This window comes from Oryctolagus cuniculus, chromosome 1 (assembly GCF_051225735.1).
Source record: "Oryctolagus cuniculus isolate XC-2025 breed Fujian yellow rabbit chromosome 1, ASM5122573v1, whole genome shotgun sequence".
Taxonomy (NCBI): domain Eukaryota; kingdom Metazoa; phylum Chordata; class Mammalia; order Lagomorpha; family Leporidae; genus Oryctolagus; species Oryctolagus cuniculus.
The window spans coordinates 162,265,526-162,283,704 of NC_142867.1; the positions used below are offsets into that span (position 1 = coordinate 162,265,526).

General features: G+C 46.4%; 1 protein-coding gene across 2 annotated transcripts in view; it reads left to right on the plus strand.

Moving 5' to 3' along the window:
- The first annotated feature begins 668 nt into the window (after positions 1–668).
- DOCK8 (dedicator of cytokinesis 8) overlaps positions 669–18,179 on the plus strand; it is a 253,132-nt gene continuing 235,621 nt past the window's right edge. Inside the window, exon 1 of one of the 2 annotated variants that reach the window (XM_008256091.5) lies at positions 669–1,092. In XM_008256091.5, the coding sequence (XP_008254313.4) occupies positions 1,040–1,092 (53 nt within the window). In that variant the 5' untranslated portion in view covers positions 669–1,039. Of the gene's footprint in view, positions 1,093–1,702; positions 2,077–18,179 lie in introns of those variants that run through there. The other variant, XM_008256100.5, reaches the window with a different exon arrangement.

An 18,179-nucleotide genomic window follows, 5' to 3' on the forward strand; every position in this document is an offset into this window, starting at 1 on the left:
GTGTTTCACACTTCCAACAGTCAGACCAGACTACCCACAATTTCAAGCACTCACAGCCACACGGGGCTAGTGGCTGCCACGGCAGACAGTGGAGCTTTGAGCCAAAAATACACTGCTTCGGTCCTTTTTTTCAAGGGCAGGTAGACAAATAGAGCCCTCCAGCGCTGCACGGCTTGCAAGCAACAACTTGAAACAGTGGCTTTCTACGCCAGTCAGGGCTGGGACTTTTGTGATTTTGGTCTTGAGTTAAGGCTGGGCTTTTAGAAGACCTGTCAACCTGAAACTGAAACGGGGATGCGGTGCACTCTTGAGTTACAGGAATGCTGTGCGCCGTGTTTTCCCAGAGAAAAGCATTTCTTTCAGGTTGCAAAAAAAATTTTTTTTTAAGTAACTCGTAGTATCTCTTCCTTGGATGGATCCATTATACTTATTCAAAGCGTTCGAGCAGGGTGGTGGGCATTATCTTTGGCAAAGGTCATTCGTACGCTCAGGGATTTCACCGATTTTTAAAATTTGCCTTCTCCCAGGAACGCTGTCGACCTTTCCTAAAGAATGCCAGGGTTCGTTTCCCGACCTCGCCAGCTTCGTGCAGCGCGCGGAAGGCGCGGGCTCCCCCCGCTTGCGCCCGTGCCCTGGCAGCTTCGTGGCTCCGGGCAGATGGAGTTTCCGGCCTGCGCTCCGCGGTCGCCGGGTCAGTCGCCCGCTCTCCTCTCTCTCCTGCGGTCGGAGTCCCGGGAAGAGCACGCCGTCGGCGGGAGGATCCGGAGGGCAGTTCAGCGCGGCGTCCACACCCTCCTGGCCCGCCGCTGCTGCGTGCCAGACCGGGCGGCGGGCGTCTGGGCCGGGCGCCGCAGCCCAGAGCGTGGGCCCTCCCCCCGGGGTGGTTTCAGCGCAGAAGGTGGAAATGCGGAAGTTTCCAGGCCGGTCTGACAGATGAGGCTCGCGCCGGGCTCGGCATGCGCTCCAGCGGCTCTGCGGCGCGCCGGGCCCCCGCTCTCCTCACCCCGCGACCCTAGAGGGCACCAAGCCGCCGGCGGCCATGGCCACGCTGCCGAGCGCCGAGCGCCGCGCCTTCGCGCTCAAGATCAACAGGTAAGACGCGCTTCGCTGCGAGGGAGTCCGCGGCCGCACTGCCCGGCCCGCAGAGCGCCAACCTCTAGGCGGCTGCGGAGCGGTAGCCGGCGTGTCCCTGCGAGTCCGCGGCAGGGCGCGCCTGAGCCCCGAGGCTGCCACGGTGGAGCCGCCGAGCGCGCGACGACCCGCGCGCTGCGGGCTCAGCCCCGTCTTGGCTGAGAGTAGCCGCCTTCTCGGTTGTCTTCAGCCATCCGTGTCCCTGCCCGGAACCCTCCACCGCACGTCGTCCGCGCGGCCCTCAGGGCTCTGACAGGTGGCCCGGAGGGTGAGGCGCGCGGGGTTAGCCGGGTTGGGCGCGCCACGCAGGTTCTCAGACGTTGAGAGTGGAGAGAATGAAGTGGCTGCGAGGAGAGCTTTGCTTTGAGAGGCAGCAGCTTCAAGACTTCTGATGTCCTGAGTAGGGCTCTTCCCCCTCCCCACCCCCACCTCGTTTTATTATGCCCGAAAAAAAGTTTGGCTCCTGTAACATCGCTATTTTTAATCCCTGGTCCAGAAAAGCCATGGAGTGGAAAAAGTGATTTTTAAAATAATTCTCCATTTCAATAAACAAAAAGGAATGCCTGTGGCTGGCATTTTTGGAGCTACAGCCCTCCAGCAAGGGACTAAGGTCTCAGGGCTCCCAGCTTCCCGTCCAGTTCGCAGTCAGAATTGCACGTGTATGGAAGCGCAGACACTGTGGAACGTTCTCTGCACAGGTGCTCTCACTGCAGCTTTTCCTCCACTGAAAACTGCCGACAAGCATTTTGGGGCACCTGTGTTTTGCCCGGAGAAGTCCAAGCTATCTGGTTAAAAGATAACGTGAAACTAATCCTGGGTCTGCAGCGCTAGGGTCTGTTAGTCTCCTTTTCGCTGAGTCTGGGGAAGGCTGGTGCCACCTGCTTCGTGCTGCCGGTGTCCAGAGATTTGAGCTGTAACGAACTAGAAGTCCCGCAAAACTAGGCGGTAAGGACTTCCAGGGGGCATACTGAGCTTTACTGGAGCGCTTATTTCCACCTGCTGTGTAGCTGGGAGCAACATCTCCCTCACCTTCGTATTTCTTCATCCACAGCAGGACTTTAATTATTAATGTGTCCTGGATGTTAACGCTGAAGGCCTAAAGGCACTGGTCCGAAGCCATCAAGTGCGTCAGGGAGTTTTTCCCGCGTTGGGTTTCCTGGTGGTTACATGCTAGGAGGGGCAATCCATTTGGGGAACATGGGGAAATCAGACAGAAGTCACTGGTGGTTTCGCCACGTGTCATGGCCACTTCTCCTCCAGGCCTTGTCCCTGTGGATTTGGAGTCCGGAAGTGTGGGTTAGAAGAAGGATGTTGCAGACTGTGGGCTTGATCTGGGGGAGCGAGCAGCACCAGGACTGATCTCTGAGGCAATCTTGCAAGCAACTCGGATTCCTGTGGCCGAAGGGTTAAGGAGAAAGGCCCTGTGTGGAATCAGTTCTGCTTGCAGGTTGGCGCTGCTACCAACTGTGACGCTGGCCATGTCATTTAATTTCTTTAGACTTTCGTTTCTTTGTATGTCAGATGCCTCCTAGGACTGTTTAGAGGATTAAGTGAAATGATAGGTACAAAGTGCTGATAGTGCGTGGCTCACAATGAGTGTTAAAGAAATGTTGGCTTTCACCATCAGTCTCGTCGTCATTTCCATCATCACCGTCTTGGTGCTGTTGTTGAGAGCTGAAGTCAGAGTTCTTTCCCCGGGGAGGCCAGAGTGGACTGGGTTCAGAGACGCCAGTGGCTGGTGGGGCCGATGTGCTGCCTTCCAGTCCGGTGCCAAGAACACCAGCCACACTCCATGAAACAGAATGTGTGATGGAGCCTGACCAAGAAGGACCCACATATGTTCAAGAAGATAAAAAGTGTTCCCTAACCCTCAGCCCTGAATAGAGATGGGCTATTTCTGTTGCTAGAGTTCTATTTTCCCTCTTGAAGCATTGTGTTCTGTATGGAAGAGTTATACTAAGGAGCTTGGCAGAAGTTAGTGTTTAGAGGAATGGATTAATGAAAATTTGTTAATATTAGAATGCATCATTTATTGATCGTTTACTATACCCCAGACACTGTGTTATATCCTTAATGGATTATATCACTAAATTCTCACCAAAGTCCTGTGAGACACAGGTGAAGTTTCATGTGGAAGAGGACAGTGAAGCTTGGAGACATCTGTGCACAAGGCTGGGTGGTTTGTTCAAGGCTATGCAGCCAGCAGTGGCAGAGCTGTGACTGCAAACTGTTCCAAACACTGTGCTCTTAACTGGGCTCCTGCTGGTGTGATCCATGTAGCTGAAAAATTTCCTTTAAAAGCAATTATTATTATTTTTCTAAAGTCATCATTTCAAGAGCAGCACTGACAAAATTGTTCTGTTTCTGATCTATGTTTAAGATAAAACAGGCAAAAAATGTGCTTTGCCATTCTTAAGGTGCAAAAGAAAATATTTTCCTTGCATGCCTATGTAGTAGTTTTTAAATTACTTGTTCATTTCAATTAATTAGATCAAATTACAAAAGTAAGATAGTAATAAAATATGACCATTAGTGCATTAAGTGCGTGTTCATGGCTTCTCACTTTTCTGGTTAGGATGATATAAACAAACCCTTAAAATTAATTAACACCAGTGTGCTTCCTATTAATGAAATAGTCAGAGCTGATATATCTAAAACTGCGCTTACAAAGAGCTCTTTCTACATGAACCTCAAGAAGGAGTGAGCAGACTCTTACAGTCCAGGAAGAGAGCCCCCCACTGTTTGTACATTCTGTGGCTTCCTGCACACAGCATTGCCTGCTTCAGGAGCAGTGCCAAAGCCAAAGAGGAACCTGCCACCGCCTCCATGACTGCCCGTGTTCTCTTGTGCCCCTACAAAACCTACAATCTACTGTTGGAGATCATTGGGTCCACTTGCTTTGATCACCCAGCCTGACTGTGTAACTTGTTACAGTGAAGCATTTCTCTGGAATCCACAACTCAGGAAGATGTAAGAAAAAGACCCACCCCTGAGCTTTTCTGAGTTAGAAAAGTGAAATTTCATTTCTCCTAAGTGTTATGTACTTGTGTTCATTTCAATTTAGTAGTTGGTAAACGACTAGATGTTAATTAGGCAGTTCATAATAACGTCTGTGCTTGGGAGTTCAGGCACTGCTGCATTAAATGTCATATTACAGTCCTTATAGGCACACCTAGTCTTGTTAGTTTCCTTCCTTCCTTCCTTCCTTCCTTCCTTCCTTCCTTCCTTCCTTCCTTCCTTCCTTCCTTCCTCTCTTCCTTTTCTTTCTTTCTTTCTTTTCCTTTTACAGAGGATAAAATACACTACTAATACATTGAAAATTCATTAAATAAAATCTTGGTTTATTTCCAACACAAAATAGGTCTAGGTCTTGATCAAATATTAAAGTAAGAACCTTGGAAAAGTAGAGAGTATAGAAAAAGCATTAATGATTAGTGTTGGAATCCCGGCTGCTCTACTTCCAATCCAGCTCCCTGCTAATGTACCTGGGAAAGCAGTGGAAAATGGCCCAAGAACTTGGCCATCCACGTGGGAGACCCAGATGGCTCCCGGCTTCGCCCTGGCCCAGCCATAGAAGTTGTGTCCAACTAAGGAGTGAACCAGTGGATGGAAGATCTCTCTCTCTGTAAAGCTGCCTTTCAAATAAAGAAATAAATCTTAAAGGAAAAAAAAACAAGGTACTAAGAAAAGAGGATAGAGTTACATAGAGATTGCATTCAAAAGCAACCCTGATAATTTTGGGCATTAAGGGCCAGAATAGGAGGAGGTGTAGAGGCTTCCTGAGAAGTGCTAACTAATTCTGTGTGTGGAGATAATGCACACATGAAAACGTGTGTGCTCACACATACAAATGTGACTCTGCAGTGGAAACAGTGCTGTCTTTTAGCAGCGAGGTTGACAGGTTGGAGGAAGTAGTGGTGCTTTCGGGAATTGCTTCATTTGTGTGATACGTTCTACACCAGAGTCCAACAGAGAGTCACAGGCAATTGAACTCGAAATATTTGGTCTTTCATGCTTGTTTCCTTCTAGAATCTTGGTAAATCTCTATTTGAACTGCATGCACCTAGTGGTACTTCCAGAACACACATATTCTGTGAGGATGAAGTTTTCTTCAGTGGGAGCTTTTTGAGCTTCAGCAGTATTTGTGAAGCTAGTGTTTATTACTTCATGGGCCTGTGGCAAGAAAATATAATAACATCATGTGATTATCTAGGGAAAGAAGTAGAGCTCAGGGGACCAGGTCTCCTGTCTCAATTCCTCATAGAGAGCCAGAGGTGGAATGAGATGGTGTTAGAAACACCTGCAGCGGGTCTTTTTGCATCCCATATCAGAGTACCTGGATTCAATTCTTGGCTCTGGCTCCTGGCTGTAGTTTCCCACCAGTGCAGACCCTGGGAGGCAGCAGTGTTGGTCCAAATAATTGGGGTTAACCCATGTAAGAGACCTGGGTTGAGTTTCCAGCTCTGCACTTCAGAGCATTTGGGAGGGAAGATTTTTTCTCTCTCTTTATCTGCCTTTCTCTGTCACTCTGCCTTTCAAATAAATTAATAAAAACTTTAAAAAAATCATGATCAACTCTCCATGCAAATCAATGTAGCTCTGCCTTACAATTTACCTAGATATATGATGATTCATTGAGTTAATTCTCTATTATTGGATATTTGGAAATGATTCAGTTTTTCACAATAACGTATATAGCTTGATAAAACAGTCTCATATTTATATGTCTGTGCTAGTGCACACACCTCTTTACAAATGTCTTTTTTGTGTTGTTTTTGTTTATTTGAAAGGCAGGGTAACAGAGAGATATAGATAGATAGATAGACAGACAGACAGATCATCCATCCATGGTTTACTCTCCAAGTGGCCACAACAGGAGCCCAGAATTCCATCCAAATTTCCCAAATGGGTGGCAGGGATCCAACTGCTTGAAATATCATCTGCTGCCTTCCAGAGCGTGCATTAGCAAAAGCTGGAATTGGATGCAGAGGTGGGACTTGAACCCAGGCAGAAATGGTAAGTTAATCAGCTGTGCCATAACACTGGCAACCTACAACTTTGTGATGTTCTTCAAGCTTTTGACTGCCAAATTGACTCCTAGAAGCGTTATATGTATTTATGCTCCCACATGACCCTAAGAACACTCATTTCCCCTCATCACCTACTGCCAGACCCTGCCGTGGGCTCTGTCCTCTTTCAAATCCTGACCCCTTTTCTTCAATGTCTCTAACCTCTTCCTGTTTAGCTTTTGTCCTAGGTTGCTGAGTGACCACTGATGTCATTCTTTAGGGATTAAAATAGTTATGCATTCCTCCTTTTTTGTTTGCTTTATATTTGATGGAAGATGGTGATAGCCTCTATCTTTTTTACTGTCTGCCCTGTTCCTTGAACAAACTTACTGATAAAGGTACTAGACTATTCAGACAACTTCTTTCTTTACAGATTCTTTTGTAAAATCTAGTTGTCAGACCTTGAACTTACTTTGCTTAATCCATTCTAACTTTCCTCAGGGGGTGTAATCCCAGTGGCCAATAGAAAACCAGAATCCCATTCTACTCCAACGTGAGGTTCCAGATTACATAAATCACCGTATGTTTTCTCATGTGGATGAGAAAATAGATTATGGGTTTATTTCATACTTTCTTCTGGTATTAGCTTTTGGGGCTAATCTAACACAGTAGGGTCACTGTTCTCAGGAACCTCAAAAAACCTCACAACGTCTGTCTTTCTTATCACTCAAGGGAGAAATTTCATTGTTCTCCTATAGTAGATACCAACAATACCAATAATTAAACTGCACTAGAGAAATACAAAAATCTATTAAACTCCTCTCTCTTTCTCACATATCAAGATAAGTTAGGCTTGTAAACTCGTCCTCGTTGGTTCATCCACTCACTCCAGCTAGTGAGGATTATTATGTGGTGCTATGCAGGGTCCTGTAAATACAAAGACAAGCAAGTAATGGGCATTGCGAGCGTGGAGATTAGGCCACAGTTATGTACTGTTAAAGGAGGGAGTGTTCCCTTGCCTCCTAGCCCTTTAAGCTGGGTGGTTTGTGTCTTCAAAGCAGTCATCAGTTCTCGTCTCCTTTCTGCACCCTCAGAAGTGAGCACTGTCAGAAAGTTGTGCTTTGAGGGTGTGTGTGCATGTGTGCAGGTGCATATCCATGAATAGCATATTGCACAGTTTCTGGAAAAAGACAAAGTCATTAGCATTCAAGCAAGCCTAGTAAGTTAAGCAATATCATTTTGAGTTAAAGATAAATTGTAACAGTAAAATAATGGAGCTGTTTTTTAAAACACTTCTTCAAATAACTCTAAGGGCAGTTGCAAAGAAGAGCTACAAAGTGATTTCAGGAAGACAACTTTATTAGGATAAATTGAATGGTGCTACTCATGTGAAATGATAAGGAACAAGTTGTTTAGATGTGTGCATTCTGGTCATTTTTCCCAATCACTCCAAACATTACAGGCCCCTTACTCACTTCCTGGGACAGGCAGGAAGTCTTTCAAAAAAACAAATTTTCTCCCTTGGATGAATGTACCCAAGATTGGTATTTGACCTGAGATAAGCCCTTGAGTTGGTAAAATGTTTATTTTAAAATAGATGGTTTCATTTATTTTGAATTTTTATTTTTTATTTATTTTCATCTACTTGAAAGGCACACACACACACACACACACAGGGAGATACAGAGACCTTCCATCTGCTACTTCACTCCACAAATGCTACAAAAGCCAGGGCTGGGCCAGGCCAAAGACAGAAGCCTGGAACTCCATCTGGCCTATGTGGGTGGCAGGGTCCCAAGCATTTGAGCCATCATCTGCTTTCTCCAAGTGTGCACATTAGTAGGAAGCTGAATGGGAAGCAGAGTAAGTAGGTGGACTCAAATAGGCATGCTGATGGAATGCAGACATTGCAAGCGGCAGATTAACCTGCTGCACCCCAACTCCCACTCCATATATATGGTTTGAAAAGCATGGAATAAAGATTGTGTCTCATTGCCTGGAGATGTAATTAGGAAGTACATGTATTAGCACAAGAAAGGGTGGCATTTGCTCAAATGTCTTAGTGTGGGCCTTGTGGACTTGGTATGACCAGGTGGCTGGACTTGATTCTCCCCTTTTGTTAAGGGGGCATATCCCCTTATAGCACCATAGCTTGAATCAGACCAGCTGGAAAGAATGGCTGTGGGTAGAAACACTTTTCCTCCACTGTCTGCCTCCCTTTGTTGCTGTACCAGGCCATAGCCAGCACCCAGAAAGCAGCTGCTTTGGTTCGACTGTTCGATCATCTGTACTTGGCTCTCTGCTGTGTAATGGGAGCACGTGAGAGAAGCCAGGCTCTCAACACAAAGTTACTACTGGGCTCCATGATCCACTAGCCAGGCAAAATGGACTTCTTAACAGTTACTACTCATCATACAATCATACTACTCATACATACTACTCATCATACATCATAGTGTATTTTCCATTCACACTAGAATGACATTCTGCTTTGCCTTATGCTAGTAGAAAAAACCAGGTTCAGAGCCCACTGACAGTGCAGGAGTCCTTAAGCAAATGGTGTTTCTCTTTTCTTTTCTTTTCTTTTCTTTTCTTTTCTTTTCTTTCCTTTTCCTTTTTCTTTTCTTTTCTTTTCTTTTCTTTTCTTTTCTTTTCTTTTCTTTTCTTTTTTGACAGGCAGAGTGGACAGTAAGAGAGACAGAGAGAAAGGTCTTCCTTTTGCCGTTGGTTCACCCTCCCATGGCCGCCATGGCCGGCGCACTGCAGCCAGCCCACCGCGCTGATCTGAAAGCAGGGGCCAGGTGCTTCTCCTGGGTCTCCCATGGGGTGCAGGGCCCAAGCACTTGGGCCATCCTCCACTGCACTCCCGGGCCGCAGCAGAGAGCTGGCCTGGAAGAGGGGCAACCGGGACAGAATCTGGCGCCCCGACCGGGACTAGAACCCGGTGTGCCGGTGCCACTAGGCAGAGGATTAGTCTAGTGAGCCGCAGCACTGGCGCAAATGGTGTTTCAAGGCAGGGTGCCCATCTATTCTTGGTGGGGGTAAAACTAATGCCTCCCTGTTGACATTCGGGTGGGCATGCTTCACCTTCTGATATCTTGCTTTCTTTTCAAATCTACCTATTCTCACATATCCCATTAGAAGAGGTGTCTAAGTTATCTGCTGTATTGTGTTCCCTATCCAGTAATTCCATTCAAATCCACAAGATTATTTTAGATTGCCAGGCAGTATGGCAGGTTAGCAAATAGTCTGTGCCCTCAGCATGAAGGCTGAAGAGCACAGGGTAACGTGAGTATACGAGCTAGAGACTCTAGCTGGTGACAGTGGTTGAGTGGCTGCCTGCAGGTTAAGGGCTGGAATGGCAGAACTGAGCGGGGGCAGAAGCTCGCAACCCTGGGGTAGGGACACTGAGGAGGTGAGGCTTCAGCCAGGCCTGGAAGGACAGGGTGGTGGCCGACAGCTGAGACTGATCTGGTGGGAAAGCAAGCTTGCCGTGTGCCGAAGGGACTAGAGGGCGTTCCTTGAGAGCTGCAGTCGTCCTAGTGCCAGGCACTGAGATCTGGGATAAGACCCAGGGGCTGGGGATGCCAGAAAGGGGCCTCCTCTGCACACATTCCCCGGGAAGCAGCTGGATACATCACACGTGTAGATTGCAGCCTACTGTGTGCCCAGCACAGTTCTAACGTGGAAATTGAGCTATGAATCAGACGAGGGTCTTGTTCTAAAAGTTTATTCCAGTAGGGAGACAGTAAAGGAATAACTCAATAAACACATGAGGAAATGGCAGGAAAAACAATTGCTGTGTGGAGTACGAGAAACGGCTGAATAAGGGGCCAGAGGCTTTGGATAGGATGGCCCAGGAAAACACTTGGAGATATAACCTGTGGGCAAGACCAGGCAGGGGGAGCAGTGAGTGCTGTGGCCGAGGCAGGAAGCAGTCTGGCAGGCTGGAGGGCAGTGGGGGGCGGGGGGTTGGTGTGCTCAGTGCATGAGTCGAGAGGAGTTAAAGGGAGAAGTCTGGAGAGACCCAGTCTCACAAAGGCACCACAGGCAAGGGAAAGGTTTAAGTGTTATTCTAATGCAGTGGAGTGGTTTCTGGAGCTGGGGTGTGATGGGACTGACTGGTGTTTAAAAGATCAGGCTGGCTACTACTGTATATAGAAGCAAGGCGAGAGAGTGAGGATGCCAGCTGGGAGGTAGCACTGTATCCCGGGATAGGTGATACAGGTGATGGTGGCAAGACCAGAGAGCTGAATGGAGACACACACGGGGGGCGGGGGGGCAGACAGAGAAAGAGGGAGAGAAGCAGACAGCTGTGGGATACTTTTCGGAGCTAGGGCTGACAGATTAAATGTGGAATGGTGAAAATGAGAGAACAAGAGAAATCAGGGTACCTCCATGGTTGAAGTTGTGAGTGAATATGCCTTTAACAGAAATAGAAAAGACTGGAGGAAGAGCTGCCACCTTTAGGGTGAATTGAGAGGTTAATTGGGGACATATGAAGTCTAAGATACTTACTGACATTCAGATGGAATTACATACTATGCATTGTATTTGGGAATCTGAGACTCAGAGAAATCAAAGTTAGCTACTTAAATTTGCAAGTTATTATCATACAGAGTGCATTTTAAACTCAGAATGAAAGGAAAATATTGAAATGGTAAGTTAACAGCCACAAAGCTATATGTATAGCATAGGATCATTTTTATTAAATATACATGTTCTCACATTGTTCTCAGTAGATGAGTAGAGCAATACATTTGATGGGGAAAGGACCAGAAAGACACAGACACCAACATATTATGAGTGTTTATTTGTATGTGGGGTATGGATATATGCATGCATGTATGTGTATCCTCTAAGTTTTCTTCCAAGAGTATTTTTGTAATTAGGAAAAGTAATAGTTATAATAATGCCAAGATTTCCATCCTAGAAAAGTGGGTTAAAGACATTGTCATGAGAAACTATGAAAATTGGGTATTGAAGTTGGTTTTGGAAGGATAATTTTGTACTTCCTGTATTAAGGTTTTATTTTAGAAAATCTAGTAGACTGCACATTTTTCTTTTAAAGATTTATTTATTTGAGAGGTAGAGTTATTGACAGATACAGGGAGAGACAGAGAGAGAGGTCTTCATCTGCTGGTTCGTACCACAAATGGTTGCAACTGCTGGGGCTGAGCCAATCCAAAGCCAGGAGCCAGAAGCTTCTTCTGAGTCTCCCACATGGATGCAGGGGCCTAAGCACTTGGGCCGTCTTCCACTGTTTTCACGCCATAGCAGAGAGCTGGATCTTAAGTAGACAGCTGGGACTTGAACCGGCACCCATTTGGGATGCCGGTGCCGCAGGCGGAGGTTTCATCTCCACCACAGCGCTGGGCCCAGACTGTACAGTTACAAATATTTACACATAGTTGCTTTCCCTCTCTGGGGCATGATTTTACTTGTCGCCTTGTAGAAGGTAACTGGTCACTTGAAAGAGAGGCTGTAGAGCCAACCCTGGGCCCGGCCTAGTGGTTTCCCTATTCTGTACGAGCAGCAATGTTTCACTCATCTGTCAGCCTGCGTCCTGCAGTAAAGAACTAAAGTAAAGGCCTATGAGGCCTTTCTGTAAACCTCTAAGACTTGGAGGCTCCTTGTGAGCACAGCATACCCTAGCCTAGCCTGACTGATCTGGTGGAGCATAAAATATGTCACATTTCTATTGAGCAGCTTGAGGTGTAGGCTTAGGGTAGAAAACACTAACCAGAAGTCATCTGTGGAGCAGGGGGTGGGGTGGGGGACTGGGGAGTGGACACATTTTCTGGGAGGAACAGCATGGTGGGAAGAGCAAATGAATGGCTTGTGAAAAGGTCACTGCCAAAGGTCACAGTACAAGAGGGAAGAGCTATAAAGAGAGGAGGAAGTGCTTGTCCACAGTGTGGCAGATGGCTGTAGTAGCAGAAAAAGCAGCCAACGGGGCACTTACAAGGGTCAGATGCCTTATTATGTGGGAAAAGAGCCACTGGATTTCTCTTGAAAACGAGTCCTGAGAACTTCGGCCGCAGCAGTTTTGGTGGAGTTGTGGGGAAGGAAGTCGGATTTCTTGAGGTTATGGAGGGAGTTGCTGTAGAGGAAAGAGAGGAAGCTCTTGCAGACCCCTCCTTGAAAAAGTCTCCGTGAGGCAGAAGAGAAGTGGGACAGTGGTAATCAGAGGCTCTCTAAGGTTGTGGCTTTTCCAGAGACTTGGCACACGGTGTTGAACAAGGATGCTCTCCCCTTAGGAAGAGTGGGTTTTAGTCCTATAAAATCTCTCTTAACTTGTGGGTAAAGTTATTTGGAATACGTGGTGCTGTGTAACATGTAAAAGATTTTGCTTTGTACTGGCATTCAGGCATCTAACAGTAGGGGTGGATGTCTGGTGCCGTGGATAGGACACCACTTGGGACACCCATATCTTATATCACAATGTCTGGGTTCAAGTCCTGGCTACACTCCCAATTATAGCTTCCTCCTGCACACCATGGGAGGCAGCAGCTGATGACTCAAGTAGTAGAATCCCTGCCACCTACATGGCAGATTGAATTCCTGGCTCCTGGTTTCAGCCTTGCCCAGGTCTGTCTGTTGTGGGCATTTGGAGAGTGAACCAGCAGAAGGGAGATATCTGTCCATGTTTGTCTCTCTGCCTTCCAAATAAATAAAATTTTAAAAATTTATAACAATAGTAAAAGATTTTATTTAGATACCATCTTCATTGGAGATCTTTTTAAAAAAAAATTATTTGAAAGAATGAGTGACAGAGTAGCAGGGAGGGAGGCAGAGAGAGAGAGAGAGAGAGACATATCTGATCATCTATTGGTTGTTCACTTCCCAAATGTCCAAAACAAGCCAGGCTGGGCCAGGTTGAAGCCAAGAGCTGAGAACTCCACCCAAGTTTCTCATGAGTGTGGCAAGAACCTAAACACTTGGACTATCATCCACTGCCTCTCAGGCAAATTAGCAGGAAGCCGGGTCATAAATGCAAAGTGTCTGGCACTGGAACGAGCATTCTGGAACAGCAGCTCACCTGGCTGCACGGTGACACCTGTGAAGCTCTCAGTCGCACTGTCATATGTTATCTTTAAAGATTTTGTTATTTTTAAACTTATCTTCATATTTGAAACAGAAAAATTATAGGAAAGAATGCTTTTTAAAACATTTTATTTATTTGCTTTATTTGAAAAGCAGAGACAGTGTGTGTGGGAGGGTGTGGGCAGAGAGAGAGAGAATCAATCTCCCATCCACTGGTTCACTTCCCAAGTGCTCACAATAGCCAGGGCTGGGCCAGGCTGACATCAGGAGTCAGAAACTCAATTTGGGTCTCCCATGAGGGTCACAGTGACCCAAGTACTTGAGTCATCATCTGTGGCCTCCCAGGATGTCCGTTAGCAGTAAGCTAGAACGGAGAGCAGAGCTAGGACTCAAAACCAGAGCTCCAGTGAGATGCAGGCATCCCAAGCAGTGTGGTAATCACTGTGCCGGATGCCTGCCTGGGAACAGGTACTTTGATGGCTATATTTTGCTGTTTGAAAACCACTTGTTATGGGCTAAATGGTGTCGCCTCTCAAGATTCCTGTGCCCCTAGTTCTTGTGAATGTGATCATATTTGGAAATAGTTTCTTTGCATATGTCAGCAAGTTAAAATGAGATCACACTGGATTAGAGTGGGCCCCACATTACGTTCCCTGCTGTCCCTATAAAAGAGACACATAGAGACAACCACATGAGGACAGGGGCAGAGTCTGCAGTTAGGCAGCTGTAAATCAAGGGGCATAAGGGACAGCAAGCAGCCGCCAGAGCTAGAAGAGGCAAGGAAGGATTATTCTTAGCACCTTTGGGGGAAACGTGACCATGCTGACATTTTGACTTCCAGATATGTTAGAGAATAAATTTGTGCTTTAGGCCATGCAGTTTGTGGTAATTTGTTGTCGCAGTCCTAGGAAACTAATGTACCATCCACAAGTTATTGATTTAAACAACAGTAATTTGCTGTTTTTCATGATTCCAAGCATTTTGGGTTGGGTCGGGTGGACAGTTCTGGTCTTCCTGTGGTCATTCCCATGGCTGCAGTTAGCTGATGGCTCAAGTGAAGCTGTAGGGTCGACAGTGGCCTCACTCACAGGCCCAGGGCCTTGGTGCTCACTGTCAGCCAGGCCTGATCCTCTTCCCGTGATCTCCCATTATAATGCAGCCTTGCTGTGCTTTTTTACATCCTTTCTCAGAGCATGAAAGTGGAAGTTGCAAGGCTTCTTGAGAGTTGAGCTCTATGAGGTCATGCCCACCATATTCACTGATGAAAGCACGTCATAAAGCTACTCAGCTTCAAGCAGTAGGAAAACAGACTCGACCTGTTGATGGGAGAAGCTGCTAAGTATATGACCACTTAAAATATTTTTTAATTTATTTGAGAGAGAAAGAGAGAGCGAGAAAGAGAGAAAGGAAGTCTGGTTCCTGGTTCACTCGCCAAATGCCTGCCATGGCTGAGACCAAAGCTGGGAGCTGGTGACTTAACCATCGTACTCTGATGTGGGATGCAGGCATCTGAACTGGTAGCTAAGCAGCGTCCCTATTTGGCCATTTTATCTGCCGCAGCATAAGCCGAAGGTCATCTTGTTCCCTGCTCCCATCACAATACCTATTTCATTAGCTGAGAAACTGAGAACAGATTAAACTGCCTCCTTCAAAATTGCCAAGTGAGTCACACTTTGTCCGAGACCAGCCCATGGAAGACAACTCTCAAGTGTCTGGAAGAGCTAAACACGGCCCTGCCTGGAGGCAGGTGAATGGAGTTAATACCTTCTTGAGTTTCTCTTAAATCTCATAATTACATGGATGGAGCCCAGATGGCAGAGCTGTCTGGTCCAGAGATGAAGAAGCAGTTTGAGAGTCTCAGAGAGAAGGTGCCTGAAAATTGCCATGTGTCACTCAAAGGATCAGGACATAGGACGCAATTGATTGACTAGGTAAAAGGCCAGCTAACACATGAATTTCCGGAGTCACCAGATGAGCTTAGAAATTTAATGACTGCTGCAGTCCTGTGTCTGCTCTGGGATGGGAAGAATTAAAAAGGAGTTGAAGAAGCGAAGTGGGTGGGGACATAGACTGACATGCCAGGAAGATGTGTGCTGTGGGCAGTCTCCGGTCACTCCAGTATTAGTTAGCACTGTTTATAGGTGCAGTAAGTAACAGTCAAACCATGTAGTGGCTTGAACAAATTAGGGGTTTATTTATTTTCCCTTACATAATAAGAATTCCAGTGGCTGATAGTTCAGGTCCAAGGTGCCCCTGGAAACTTGGGTTCTCTGTGTCTGTCTGTCTCTTCTTTTGCATGTGGCTTCAACCTCATGGTTGTAAGATGGCTCCTGGAAGTTGGTACATTGAATTCATAGCAGAGACAGAAAGAAGCAGGAAGGCAAAAAGAGACATGCCAGCTGTCTTTGCTCCCTCCAGAAGTTTACATGAGTTTTGTTACCTCTTTGTACAAGGGAGGTTGGCAGATGTGGTTTGTATTAGCCCAGCATGTTATCCCACCCCAGTGCTCCCAGGATTGAGTTACAGTGAAAGGACTCAGGGATCCTGATCACCACTGTGGGTCTCTGAAGGAGCTTCAGCTCCTGCTGCAGCCCCCAACAGTCATTGTGGGTATGAATTGGTGACAGAAGTTGTGTTTTGGCATCATGGCACCTCTACCCTGTTACTACTTGTAGCAGATTGTAGCTCATAGAATCCTAGAAGCCCGACCTAATGAGGTGAAATATTGGGCTGTTCCAATATTAAATCAAGGTAGGCTAATTGTTAAACAATCCCTAGATCTGTTTGTTAACCCAACAAGGACTTATTTCATATTCATATCCCTCTTATGCAAGTCAGGTGGCTCTCTCTCTCTCTCTCTTCTCTTTCTCTCTCTTAAGATTTATTTATTTGAAAGGCAAAGAGAGAGGAATACTTCATCCACTGGTTCACTCCCCAATGGGTTTCAACAGCCAAGGCTGGACCAGGCTGAAGCCAGGAACTCTATCTGGGACTCCCACGTGGGTGGCAGGGACCCAGCTACTTGGCTTATGTTCTTGATTTTCCCAAGTGCTTTGAAGGAACCCAGATACAAAGTGCAGTGGCCAGGACTCAAATCTGCACTCTGAAATTGGATGCCGATATTGCAAAAGGTGGCTGAACCTGCCTTGCTACAATGCTGCCCTCAAGTAGCTCTTTTCTAAGCAGTCACTCAGCGACCAAGGCTGCTTCCATCTCATGGCTCCACCACTGTGTGATGCTCAGGTGACTCTGCAATCATTCAGCCCGTGGCCAGAAAGAAGAAAGAGTGAATGACTGCGGATCCAGTTCTTTAAATTCCTCAACCCCAAAATAGTGCTCATGACTTGCACTCACATTCTGTTGGTGAGGACTACCCACAAGAACCATGGTCTGGAGTCAGTGCTGTGGTATAGCAGGTAAAGCCACTGCCTGCCGTGCCAGCACCCCATATGGGCACTGGTTTGAGTCCTGGCTACTCCACTTTCAATCCAGCTCCCTGCTAATGTGCCTGAGAAAGCAGCAGACAATGGCCCAAGTGCTTGGGCCTCTGTGCTCATGTGGGAGACCCAGAAGAAGCTCCTGGCTCCTGGCTTTGGATCGGCTCACCTCCAGCCATTGTGGCCATTTGGGGAGTGAACCAGCAGATGGAAGACCTCTCTCTCTCTGTCTCTACCTCTCTCTGTAACTCTTTCAAATACATATGCTGAGGGCATATGTGTGGCAGCCACTTTCCAGCAGTGATGCTTCATGGTGACAAGGGAGCATTAGTGTTGAGAGGTCAGCTAGCCTTCTGTGCCACCAAGTCTCAGTCACCTTTAATTGCTGGCCACTAATTTCAGTGCATTCTGTAAGTATGTATAGGCCTGTTTGGTTTGCTTTTGGCAGATAGGTCTAAGTCACTGGGTTATGGGTGACGGGGGTGGGAACTACAAGGGAAGCAAAAGCTAAGAGTCCATCCAAAGCACCTGAGATTTTAGGTGACAGTAAGAATACCCAGGAACTTCAAAAAGTTTGTTGAAACATAGAATTAAAAGGTAAGTTTATCTTATTGCAAATACACCTCAAAATCCATGCATAGTTATTTCTTAGTGTATGTTATCCATGAACTTTTTGAAGACCCCCTTGTACAAGTTATAATTAAACCATAAGGAAGCATAGCATAGCAGCATAGCAGGTTAAGTCACCGCCTGTGATGCCGGCATCCCATGTGGGTACTGGTTTGAGTCCTGGCTGCTATACTTCTGATCCAGCTCCCTGTTAATGTGCCTGGGAAAGCAGTGGGAGATGGTTCAAGTCCTTGGGCCCCTAACCCACTTGGGAGACCCAGATGAAGCTCCGGGCTTTGACCTGGCCCAGTCCTGGCCATTGCGGCCACCTTGGGAGTGAACCAGTGGGTGGAAGCTCTGTCTCTCTGCTGCTTCTCTCTAACTCTACCTTCCAAATAAATAAAGAAATCCAAAAAAAGAGGAAGTAAAACAGTTGGTAGGAGGGAAAAAATTTAAAATCTTATTATAATTAAGGATACCAGAAATATGTGCAATTGGATGTTTTTGGAAATCCTACAAATTGATAAAGATCCGGATTGCTCTTTTTTTTATTAAAACAACCAATGTAAAATATTTTAGGAAAAGCTGGAAGGTTGAGATATTTTTAGACAAGTTCTGTGTGATTAGAATCGGTATTGTATCTGAGAGGAAACAAGAGCTTCTGATCCAAGAGACAGCAGCATTCTCAGAGGTTCACTCCCACGTGGGGAGTAACTGTGTCACAGTCCATGCTCTCCCTGAGAGGGGAATTTATGCAAGAGGCTGACTCACTTTACTTGATGTCGTTGGCTCACTTTGGGTTTGTTGGTGCCTCTTGTTTTATTTGTCTTTTAATCATTTAACAAGCTGTGAAATAGGTCCTTCTTACTGATGTCTGTAGGTGCAGTAACAAGATCATAACCACTCGGTGCAGAGAGGAGCAGTGTAGACAGAGCAGTGTAGCAGT